Source organism: Erithacus rubecula (assembly GCF_903797595.1).
Source record: "Erithacus rubecula genome assembly, chromosome: 16".
NCBI lineage: Eukaryota > Metazoa > Chordata > Aves > Passeriformes > Muscicapidae > Erithacus > Erithacus rubecula.
The window spans coordinates 15,675,378-15,687,926 of NC_136668.1; the positions used below are offsets into that span (position 1 = coordinate 15,675,378).

Sequence of the window (12,549 nt, forward strand, 5' to 3'; positions counted from 1 at the left end):
GACAGGTGGCTAGCCTGGACTGCTTCAGACACAATTGGAGAAATTTTAGTAATAAACATAATAAAAAAATAGACCCACCCGTTCTTATCTTGCTATTTGTGTAGAATGTCGTCTATTCTTTAAATAAGTTTTTTCATTTCTTCTTTTTTTTTGCCCCACAGAGTCCATGACATTTAATTCTTGAAACAAGGGAGCAGCCACCCACCTCTGATAACTCAGCCCTTCACAGGAGTAAAATGCTTCCATGATTTCCACAACAGGAAAAATAAACTTCTTTTAATTCTCCAGAAAATTTTCTTGTGAGGGGATGCAGATATTTGCATTTCCTAAACAATATGAACAAAAGCAGTTACAAGCATTTGAAATGACCCTGACCTGAACTCTTGCTTTACACATTGCCAGAGTTTGTGACTTCAAAGTTTTCACAACTTGACTCAGGAGTCAGTTTCCTCCACCTTCCTCATTTTTTATGCAAATATCTTTCAATACATGCACAAACTTCTTTTTTTTATACTTGAACATTCTGCATTCTGTTCTGCTGTCAGAAAACAGAGGGCTGTGTGATAAAAGCTCTGGCACCTGCATTGTTTGTTAAACACCAGTGGCTGAATCCCTCTCTCCTCATTTCCTGCAGTCATCCAAAAAAATAAAGAAATGATCCCAAGTGTTAATTCCTGGCACACATGGAGCAGATCATTCCCCAACCACCATGCAACATCCAGCAGAACAGACACAAAATATTATTTTTTCAGTTTCTTCAGTCATGCTACCACCTGGCACCTGCTTCAGAGGAAATATTAACCACTCTGGAAAAGGAGAATGTCTGTTTGGGAAGCATCTAGGTGAAAACTGCTCTATGGCTTCTTTGTCCTGGCTTGGAATAGCTCTTTCCATTAAATTCAGCCCCAGTGAGACACCCCATGGGAATTCTGCTTTACTTCTCTCTTCTAGAACAAGTGATAGCTTAGGACCTAAAATAGAAAGCTTGTTAAAGACAGTGGTAACACAATAAATTGTTTGTCACTTTTGGGATATTTCACTTTAGGATAAATATGACAAGCAGATCAACATATTTTAAAATCTTAAAACTGTCAGTGATATGTTCAAGTATTTCTCTCCTCATACAATGTCAACATAATTTACCCTCCACACACTTAAAAATTCAAACAACAACCATCAGGTTTTATATGATCATTTGGTTTCAATTTTCCTAGGAATTATTTGGTACAGACTGTGTAATTAACATGATGGTATACAACATATTACATGGTAAAATACAGCTCTTAGTAGGTAACAGGACAAAAAAAATCCACTATTCCAGTCTCAACAGCTGCTGTGCTTATTTGTAAAAATGGGCACGTTCTCCCTTCTTTTGCAATTCCCACTGTCCAGTTCTGGTCACTGCCAGTTAGATGTCAGGATCTTGGAATTTCCTGTGTAGTAATGAGTGCTGTCCCACTGAACATGTTAATGGTGCTATCCAAGAGGGAAAAGCAAATCAAATATTAACCATTCCATTATGTCCTTGTGCATAACAGTGAAGGGAATAACTGTAATTTATCTGGCCATAAGGAAGCATTCAGGAAGCAGCATTTTTATCCTTTGAAGCTGCTCCTCAATAACTGAGATCCATCCCCAACCCCAGAGACTCAGGAGCCTCAGGAACCTCTTGTCTATGTTGCCATGTGCTTTCCCAAATCTGCAATTCCACCATGCAAGGGTCAGCTCAGCACAAAACAACTGCAATGTTTGCTGTTCAATTCCTATAAATATCCTACAAACATGCCAGGGATTAAATCAGCCTCCTGTCAAAATCTCTCTGAAGGTTTCATCCAAATTAACCATGTTACCTTTGCTACTCTGAGTCCCCCTCAGAAAATAGGAAGTTCCTGGAAAAGAGGCTCTCAAGCCAAGCACTCACTTATTCCTGCATCTTTCAGCAATTTGAAATTGCAAATTTAATCCTATTATAGATCTACCCCAGAGGTCTCAATACAGGCAACAATCCCCCATTTATTCCTACTATTTAACTTCCTTATAATTTAGCCACATCACCTAAATATCCTCAGCTCAACTCCAAGTATCCAATTAAACCCACAGAAAAGTAATAGTTAAACATGGCACGAGAACATTTTGTATCAAGCAGAGGATTAGTTTTATTTCCAGGCATGAGAAATTTAAGGCCAGATTTCTCAAGAATACAATTCATTTGAAAAAAAAAAAAAGCAACAAAAAAATTGCCATCAGCATGTGGTACCACTGTTTTTCTTCTCCTCTCCTCACACAGTTTATTGCACACATTTTTGTCCAGTGCAAAGCAGAACAGGGGTGAACAGCACAATGACAAACAAGCTAAAACCTGGAAATATAAAGTGTTATTACAGATAAATTGTGATTCCATGACCCGTAAAAATAGAAATTTTCATCACATCTGGAGTTAACAGTCAAAACCTGACAGCACCAAAGAGGAGCATCAATTGCATTAGGCACTCTGTTAAATGGAGTAGTAGGAAAAACCACAGAATTTTGAAGAACATTAGAAAAGTTAAGGCATTACTGCAGGCTTCATATCCAAGCAGCTACAGCAAGGGCACCTTTGGGTCAGTGGAGATTTTCATCTCTTCTTCACCTGCAAAGCAAGAGGCAACCTCATTATTCCCTTCCATGGAGACAGTTTGCTAATTGAAGGCCTGCCTGTTAACCACAGCAATTTCCATTCCACAGATGCACTGAGCAGTGCTCAAGAGCTGCAGATAATTCATCTGTGTGGATGTTTTCTTGGCAGTTGCATTTCTGAAGTTACTGCAAGTAGTTTTAGTTACATTATAAGCTGGTAGAACAACTATTTCCCTGGAATGTTTTCACTGCTGTAACAGCTCCCAGTGAGCTGGATGCCAGCCCTTCTCCACTTGCACAGAGACAGCTCCTGCTCTGAGAGCACAGCCTGGGAATTCACCAAGCTAAGGAGAAAAGGCACTGCTGGATCACACTTTGGAAGAGCCCACAGTGGATTTACAGAGCTCTGGGTGCTCTTACACGTTGCCATCCAAGCCATTAACCTGGTGATGCATCAGCTGAATTGCTACAAAATCATCCCTTGGATGGGAGGGAAACTGCCTGAAAACACAGAGCAAACTTGTGGAATTTGGCACAGATCAATCAAGCCAGAATATGCAGAGTTGCTCAGCAGATCATGAGGAGCTCACTGGAGCATTTTCAGGCTGCTCAGTTGGTAAAGTAAAATGGGCTTGCTTTAATCATCCTTATTTTTAAGGATCTTTCCACTTTGAGAGTTAGCACTTCATTCTCTTTGCATTTTCCATACTAATCTACCCAAAGCTCAGCTGAAAGGAACAGGAGGCAGAAACAAGTATAGTATGTGTCCCCTGAATGCTGGAAAAGCACATCTCAAAATCCAGAAATAACTGGTTGCTACACTGATGGGAATCCATGCAGTGTCAGAGAGATATCCCAGCTCTTATCAGATGGAATCTCACTCCCAGCTCCTGACTAGGCACAAACTCCACAGCAGCAAGGACAGGACATGGAGCACCTGCAGCAGCACTCAAACACTGTAGTGGTGTGACAGCACATTCCAAGCAACAAAGAACAGATATTTGAGGATTATTATATGCTTCTACTTTTTTAAATTTTTTTTTTTCCAGAGACAACAACCTTAATTTAAAAATCAAGCCAATACAATCAGATGAAAGGTTAAAATAAACTCCTGCATGTGCTATGCAGGGTTGAAATGCTCCATTAATAAGTTTAAAAATGACAGCTGCACAGAATTTCTGCAATCTTCAAGCACACAAGTTCCCTCTCTTCCTTGGTACAAATTTAACTCCAGTTCTCTGGAAAGTCCTTCACTGAAATGGAGGGGAAGGCTTGATTCTGTTAGCAGGAGTCCAGAGGTTGTGTCTCACCTCCTGCCTGTCCTTGCTGGTTTTGACTGTGAAGCCAAATTTTTATGTCCAGATAACTCCAATTTCAGGTCCCAGGCAACTGATTCATCCTATGGGATTCAGGGATCCTTGTGCCCATTACCAAAACACACTGTTCTCTGTTTTAGCTAACTAATTATATGTTAGCACCCAAGCAGTGAAAATGCTCCTAGGAAATTCTGCTTGACTGACTTAGCTAATTACAGGCCTGGAATTGAAGCAGGGCCAAGTCTACCTTTAGCTTCTGCTTGGTGCTTAAAAGGAGCTGCAGACACACACACAGGCTGAGTCTGACAACATCCCAGTCCACAGGAAACCTTCTCTGAAGGGGAGCAAATGTCCAGGACACTTCACAGAAGGCATTTCACAGAGCTATAACATCAACTGTCACTGCCTGCTGCACTGAACTGAGACTGTTGTACAAGGACAAAAAAAAAAATGTATTTAATTATTCAGTTACCAGCTTTAAAACTATAATCATGGCTGCTTGTTTCCACATTTCCTTTATTTCAACCTTCAATTCCAAATGCTGCCCTCCTGAAAAAGCCCAGCAGTATCAAGGTACTTTTAGTACACCACTTTATTTTTGCTGGCCCTGTCAGAAAGCCCAGGAGCTGCAAGAAGCACATTCCAGCAGCACTGCCCAGATAGCAAGCACCAGGCTCAGCCAGCATTAAAGCTGCACACAGGCTGTCATTAAAAACAAAAGAAACCATCCAGCTGTGAGCTCAGGAGATAAAGAACATTCTAATGGCAGCTCCCAGTCCAACTTCCCAGATGAATGAGGGCAATGCTGTGTTGCCTTGGAAATCAGGACAGGTCTTAGATGAAATGGTAGCAGGCTCTTGAGGAGAGGTTTAACAATTGGTAAAGATTAAGGAAATCCACTTATGTTAGTTATTAAAAAACACCCTGGTCCAATTATATTTTTAGAAGTAATGTTTTGTTCTCCTTACAAAGCCCTGAACACAGCACCACACAAGAGGACAGAAAGAAAAATAATTGTCAATAATTCAGTTCAAGCTTTTCACGTATCCAATCAAGACTTAACATCCAAAATGTTTTGTTGCAGCCTACAGACAGATTTCTCCTCCAAAAGAGCTACAGCAGTTTGAGCACACTGCTGCCATTACTATTCAATGTCTCCTGAAGCTTTAACAACCAAATATATCAATAAATCTGATCATACTCACCTGCCAATGAGCTGCAGCACAGCACAGACATCCTTAAGGCCAGTGATATCTGAGATACCAGATTGTTTCATTGCTTAACTGTGGCCCAAAGAGGGGGTTGAGTTGAGCCAGAATTGCAATCAGCCAACTGCAAGACAACAAATCAGCCAAATGACAGCTTGTGACAATGGAGAAGTTATCCAAATATGAGAACTATCAGAGAATAAAATGGTATTTCAGGAAGGTCTAGGGTCAAATAAAAATTCTACTCAAGCTCATACATAAGGACCAGACACCAGCAATGAATTTTGGCACCAAATCATTCTGCAACTGAAATAGATTGTCCTGCTCAACTGAAAGCAACACAAAACCACCTGATAGCATTGCCCTCTCTTTTGACAGGAAAGTGTTTTGAGACACATGAAACTCAGGTGTTTAGGGACTCAGAAGATGGAAACATAAGAGACAGATCTTTTTTCAGTGCTTTTGAAGCATCCCTTAAACAACAAGCTCTGAGAAACATCCTCTCTCTCATTTGCTTCTCAGTGCACAACAACCTGCCCTTGCAAACATGGTATATTTTTCAGAGACTGAACAAAAGTAATTTTAAACCTGGGATAGAGGTCAGGAAATAGGGACCTGAAGCAAATGGGTATAAAAGAACACAAAAAAAGACCAAAAAACAAGCCAAATATGACACAAATCCCAGATTATCAGCACAGCAGCCTTGCACTGGAGCAGGGCACAAACTAACACTGCAGAAGCCATGGCCAGAACTGAGAACAAGAGGAATGTAGTTTGTGGAAAATATCCAGGAAAGCTAAACAGAAATAAATATTCCACTGTTAAAAGATATATTTGCTTTGTAAACGTTACAAGAGTCAGAAAAAGCAATGGATGCTTCCATGGATTTAAATCTATGTTAAATACTAACTATATAAACACATTTAGTGAACACACTGGCTCATCTGTCTGCTATTTCTAGAATGCTTTGTAAGGAGGAGAAAAAGCAGAGCAGCTTTGTAATGGGAGCTGCCACAAATGTATCAGAGTGCTTAGGCAGTCATGGAAAATTCCACACAAACCTTGATGCTCTGACCAGCAAACCAAGTGCAGGTCGGCTGCAAAATGCCTGTAACAGGCAAGAGATGGGGGGCAGACTTAAAGAAAACACATCAATCCTCTTCACATTTAGCAATATTTCTTTGCAATGCCCCTTTCAGTTTTGCACGGGGTAGAACTCCAGCTAGAACAAGGAGCTGAGCCTGCAGCAGCCCATCAGTCACACAAGCCTTGGAACACGTAGCAGGCTCTACAAAGGAATTAAAACATCAGCAAGACACCACTAAGAGCAGCCAAAAACCTTCAGGGTGACACGTTTCTACTTTGCTGTCCAAAGCAGTGACAACAATGTTATTTTGAGACCATGGTGTTAAATCTACTTCAGAGAAAAACAAAGTAGCTCTTCAAATTATCAGGGAATTTCTTTAGTGAGGGTTAATTTTTCAGATCCAAAGAGCACTGTGCCATCTGCCTCCAGCATCCTGAAGTAACACAAGTGGGAGGAGGGTAGAACACTAAAAGCCTGTTAAAGCACATTATTCCCTTTGTCACTGCAGAGCAGGAAGGAACTCCATGCAGGATTCTCTCACCTCTCACTGCTCCCCCAGCTCAGGCTCAGCATGGCTGTGAATAAAAGGAGCTGGGAGCACATTCAGAGCCCCAAGCTGTGCAGCCAGGATTTGGGAAAAGCAGCCTGGAGGCTCCAAAAGGCGTTTGAGGCAGGGTGGCAGCAGCACATTGCTGCTCCCTGCTCTGCCAGCACTGAGGAATTCAAAGCAGCTGTCAGGCTGCCCTGCATTCAAGGTAAGCCATGAAAAAAGCTTTTCCCATGTTTTGCTGAAGTGATGCTGCTTTATACAATAATCCAACACCCAACAAAACAAACCTCTGGATCCAAGATGCAATGTTGCAGAGCTGCTAAAAGCAGGTATGGCATTCGAGCCACCCACAGGTCCTTAAATTCTACCAGATCCCACTTAGAACAGCTACTGTTAATTATCCAGCTCAGACAAGGAAATTAAAGTCCCTTCTGTTGTACCAGAGAGATTTTTTAAAAGGTCTTCCCACCACAACTGCCATCTGTCTGTGCTCGTGTTACAAATTAAGGTCCTGCTATCTCTGTTTAAATGTCAATTTGGGCAGCCATATTTTAATCCTGTTAAAATCAGTAGCAAATAATACAATTTTCCAGGCACCCTGTCCTCTCTTAGGACATGATGACACTGTTCAGGAACTGCTTTGTGCACAGCAAAATAGATTTAGACCCTGACAGTACCTCACAATATGGTGTAACCTCTAATTTCTGCAGCAGGAACTTCTTAGACTTTGCCTTAGATTTTATGAGGTTCCTGGGAATGGTTTATTCTTCAAAAGGCTGCTGGGTACAGGATCTGTACACAAATGAGATGCAAATATCTTCTACAGAACAACCAAATGAATCCCATGTAATCAATATGGTTATTCAAAATTACTACTGTGAAATCTAAATACAGAAGAAATGGCTTTAAGTTGAAATGTGATTGACTTCAAATTCAGCTCAGTGAAAATCAATTTGTCAGTAAATCAGTCAAGTGGTGTTTAATGAAGACAGGAAATTGTTTTTTCCCTATTTTTAACTGGAAAGGTAACTCAAAAGTATAAAAGCAGGTCTAGCAGAAATTATTTCAATTCAACACAGCCAGTGCAGAACCCTCAGAAACAATTCTTTGAGCTTCCTTCAACAGTGGTATGAATCATTAATCTCTTTCTTTAATCACCTAAAATTAATGCCTTAAATGTTTGCAGTGCCTCCTCCTCCCATGAAAGGAAAAGGATACAAGAACAATAAACTTCAATGTGTTTGGATAAAACAAGAGGGAAAAAAGTTGGACCAGATCTTTTCAGGTCTTTTCCAACCAGGGTTGTTCCACAATTTTATACAGAATAAATGAGCAAGTAACAAAAGAAAGACTGTGTGATGAGGCAAGTTCTTGGAAGATGAGGAGGAAAATCTGCTTTTTGTTGCATTCTGGCAAGCAGACACTAGAAATGCAATTTCTGTGGTTGGGTGCAACTACTGAGGGTTGAAAACATCCTAAGAGTTTGCTGCTGCTTTTTGTTTCCCAAAGTATAACTGGAGAAAGCCAAAGGAAATTCAAAAAACAAGTTAGAGCTCATTAGAGCTCACAAAATTACCAAAGAACCCCTGGACATGCAAGAACAATTTATAAAACATGTTAATGACTGCAGGCTTTATAATGGATCTGTTCAGATAAAATAATCAATTAAACCTACATACACTGTACATTTGAAAGGTTCATAGAATTCAGCCAAAAGTTAAGAAATCCTACAACAAATCCATTTCACATCACAATGCAGGGGATGCTGCAGATGCCACAAGGTCTCTACTTCAAGAAAAATTCTCCTTCACATGATAAAGACACCAAACCCTAAACCTCAAGGGTTTTAGAAGAGTGGGATATTATTTCTGTAGAAAAAAAAAAAACCAAGTGAGAAGTTTAAATTTAAACAAAACCAGAACAAAGCTCAACCTTCTTCCTAATTAAAAACCACCCAACTTACTGTAACATAAATGCAGCAACTCAGTAAAAATCACCAAAAAAAAAAATTATCCTTTATTAGCCAAACATTTGGGACTTGTTATGAGACTGGGCTGCTACAAATTTCATGTGCAGGGCAAGGAGACCTTGAGGGGACTGAGATTCTCAAATTCAAGCTGCTTGCACAAATTCTCAAGTTTCTATATCTACTCAGCAAAACTTAATTAAAAAACTTTCATGGATTCAAAACAGGCCCAAATTTGCTGGAGTTTCACAGTTAAGCAAGATCCTAGGAGTTCACATATCAAATAATCTGAATAGAAATAAATTTTCTAGGGTATAAATGGATATTAACCCTGAATATCACAACCCAAGCTGTGTAAGTTGTACCACAGCCTAACCTCCCTTAGAACATGTCAACACTGAGCTGCATTTCTGTAAATATTCATATTAAATTCCTTTGAGTAGCAGAAATAATGCCTAAATAGTTCAAGAAAGTACAAATACCACTCAGGTTTGAATGGAATCCAAGTAATAATTTTTATAACAAATTAACCCTTATGATCAAAACCAGACTTTTACTACTTTACTCTCCATAAAAAATTCTTTCAGTTATTTTTGCACAGCAGATTTCTTTTTTTTTTTTTTTTCACAAAACCAGTCTCTGCAGTCTTTAAAAAGAGAGAGAAAAAAACACAAGCAAGCTTTGAGCTACAGCTGGCTTAAATCTTGATTTAAAAAAAACTTTATATAAAAAGCTCTCAAAAAGTCACTTTGTTATTGCTACCAAATCTCCTACAGAAAGGAGGCAGCCTGAAAACACACTGTGCATTTAAACAGAAATGGTCTTAATATATCAAAGTCTCACTAAAAAAACCATAATGCAGCAGCTTTTCCACCCACCACTCAATCAGATTTTGAGAATGTATTCAAGGAATTTAAAAGCAAAATTGTTCAGTGGGTTTGAATCAGTATTACCTCAGAATTAGATCTAAAGTGGAAAGGAAAAAGGAAAAAAAAAAACACCAAACTAAGAATCAGGAAAACCTTAGAATTGACCAAATATCATTATACTTTGATATACTTTGAGGAAATGAGGCAGTGAACTGGAGAGGAGGAACAGCAAGTCCTTGCAGAGGACAACAAGAGGAATTCAGGTTCCTTTTAATTCACCATTTTCCAATTGGAAAATTTCTTCACTGAAGGTCTTTAGAACTCAGAAATCCAAGAGCTGTCAGAGAACATGTCCAAATCTCTGTGACACATTCAAAAAGCTTCTAACTGCTCTGAGGCTATAAAAAAGGAACTTGTGATGACAACAGGACATTGCTCAGGACATTATTTGTACTTACAACAGGTAGCAGCAAACAGCACAGGTCACCAGCATGGTGTTGATAACCCTGCCAAGAGGAAGGAGAAATGTCATCAGGTGGGGGTGTTGTGATTGACCACAAAATCCACAAAAAAAACCCACAGTAAACAAGGACAAGTTTAACTTTGATCATATGAAAGATGACTCAGTGTGAATGTTCTGGCTGTTTCCAGCTGAGGAAAGTGCAGAGGTTGAGATCTGCAGGAGTGACACTCTGCTCAACATTTACAGCTGGATTTGATAAAATCACTGAGAACAGCAGCAAAATCTGATGCAGTGTTCTTCACATCAGTGAACCACTGAGGCTGGGTTGTCATAATAAATGATTTGTAGAATTCTACTTCAAGAAGATTTTAGTGTCAAATCGTCGCTTGTAATTTTGTATCATGAATGAGGGGGTTTACAAACTGAATACAAAATAAACCCTCAAAGCTGTAGTGGCAAATTGTCCTTTCTTGGTGAAACACAGCTGTGCCAGAAATCACTGGAAAGCTGAAAAAAAAAGGAAGAACCAAGCTCTTGAAACTGAAAATGGCAAAACTGCAGCTACACACACACAGATGGGTTTGAAATGGGAGGAGAGGAAAAAATTTCTAACAGTGATCTCTGCAGCTCATGGAACTCAGTGACAAAGTGGAGGGTTTTTGTTTTGTTTTTTTCTAAAGTATAAAAAGACATTTCCATCTATGTATTTCCCCCCCCCAACTGAGTAACAAAACCTCGTGGTAGGTCAGTAATTTCTGCTAGTGAGGCACAGAATTCCCACACTTTTATGCCTGGAGGTCATTTCTCCAAAGTATTTCTGAGGACAGGCATAAAACACACATCAGGTTTGAAAGTGAGGTAGGAAATATCAGAGACTGAGGAATATTGAGGGTTTAGATAAAGAACTGAGAGAAAAGACAGTTGGTACCTGTGGAGTAGAGGGAGTGTCAGAGAGAGGAAGGGAGATTAAGAAGCCATTATCTCCTAGAGAAAAGAGAAAGACAAAAACCTGTCTGCTTTTTAATCCGAGCAGCCACAACTACTGCAGGAAAACCTCAGCTACAAGGGCACCAGGAGACATTTAACCCAAAACTGCAACCCAAAACTGCAGCCCTTCCACTCTCACCCTGTGTGAAACCAGGGCACGGTGGAGTGAGTTAGGAAAGGTCAAGTAAGGAAAGAAAGAGGAAGTTGTTGCTCAAATACCGCCTGACAATGAACCACCTTGGCACAGGACGTTCTGTCTGCGGAGGTTTCGGTTGGAAAAGACCTTAAAGCTCATCTCGTTGCACCCCCTGCCATGGGCAGGGACACCTTCCCCCGTCCCAGCTGCTGCCAGCCCCGTCCAGCCTGGCCCTGGGCACTGCCAGGGATCCGCAGCTGCTCGGGGCACCTGTGCCAGGGCCCCGGGGGAGCCCCAAACCCGAGAGGGGCTCCAGCTCGGCCCGGCCCGGCCGCCCCGGGAGCCCGCGGGGCTGCGGCGGCCCCAGGCCCGGGAAGCTCGGGGCGCCTCAGGGCTCCAGGCCGCCTCCGCCAGCGCCTCTCCCCACAGCCGCGGGCACGGCAGGGAAGGTGCGCGCTGCCCGCCGCCCCCCGGTCACTCACCCGCGGTTCGGCCCCTTGGGTACGAGCCAGGGCAGGACGCCGCCGACCACCCCCCAGAACACGCTCATGACGATGATGGGCACCGCCAGGCCGCCGTACGCCATGGCCGCGCTCTGAGGGGCGCGGGGGCGGCGCCTCCCTCCACGCTGCGCCCCGCGCCCGCCAATCAGCGCCCGCCACGTCACCGGGGCCGCGGGAGCGCGCGGGGCGGGAGCTACGGGGCCGCGGGAGCGCGCGGGGCACGTGAAACGGGATCGGGGCCGCCATGGGATGGGATCGGGACCGGGATGGGATCGGGACCGGGATGGGATCGGGACCGGGATGGGATCGGGAACGGGATGGGATTGGGACCGGGATGGGATCGGGACCGGGATGGGATCGGGAACGGGATGGGATTGGGACCGGGATGGGATCGGGACCGGGATGGGATAACCGGCCCGGCTCCCATCCCCATCCCACAGTGGCTGCCCGGTAAGGGGACACGAAGCTCCTGCCGGGGAAGAGCTGGCACTCAGCTCCCCAGGGAATTGGGGATGCGGGACACGATCCCACAGAGCAGCTCCGTGCCTGGCAAAGTCCCGGTAATGACAAACCTCGCGAAATTCCTCAAACGCCCACTCAAGGTGGAGAAATTCACATTAAGCAGCATGAGCTGGAGGGACAAAACCTCTGAGCATTCATGAGAGAAACCCACTCACCAAACACAGCTTCACTGTCAGCCGATGAATGGCTTCTAAAATGCAATTTAAATTGATTGCCAGCATCCTTTTTTTTGATTCCATTGTTGCTCAGGCAGATGAATTTCTTTTCCTCTGTACCAGCAATGAGAGTTCCATTCACTGAGCCAGTAAAGTCATTTAACTGCAGGG

The 12,549-nt window shown here is 42.4% G+C and overlaps 1 protein-coding gene across 1 annotated transcript; it reads right to left on the bottom strand.

Annotated features, from left to right (window-relative positions):
* Positions 1–2,131: 2,131 nt before the first annotated feature.
* ATP6V0E1 (ATPase H+ transporting V0 subunit e1) lies at positions 2,132–11,839 on the bottom strand. Its single transcript, XM_079320019.1, has 4 exons — positions 11,681–11,839; positions 10,071–10,118; positions 5,138–5,264; positions 2,132–2,629 (listed from the first exon to the last, which is right to left on the bottom strand). Exons 1-3 carry the CDS (start codon positions 11,782–11,784, stop codon positions 5,171–5,173), a joined length of 246 nt encoding a protein of 81 aa, XP_079176145.1. The 5' UTR covers positions 11,785–11,839; the 3' UTR covers positions 2,132–2,629; positions 5,138–5,170.
* Positions 11,840–12,549: the final 710 nt, after the last annotated feature.

Coding starts and splice junctions, on each gene's coding strand:
- ATP6V0E1 (XM_079320019.1), bottom strand. CDS start 11,784: ATGGCGTACGGCGGCCTGGCGGTGCCCATCATCGTCATGAGCGTGTTC. Junction 10,119..11,680: donor CCCAAGGGGCCGAACCGCGG/GTGAGTGACCGG, acceptor TCCTCTTGGCAG/GGTTATCAACACCATGCTGG. Junction 5,265..10,070: donor GCTGTTTGCTGCTACCTGTT/GTAAGTACAAAT, acceptor GTTGTCTTGCAG/TTGGCTGATTGCAATTCTGG.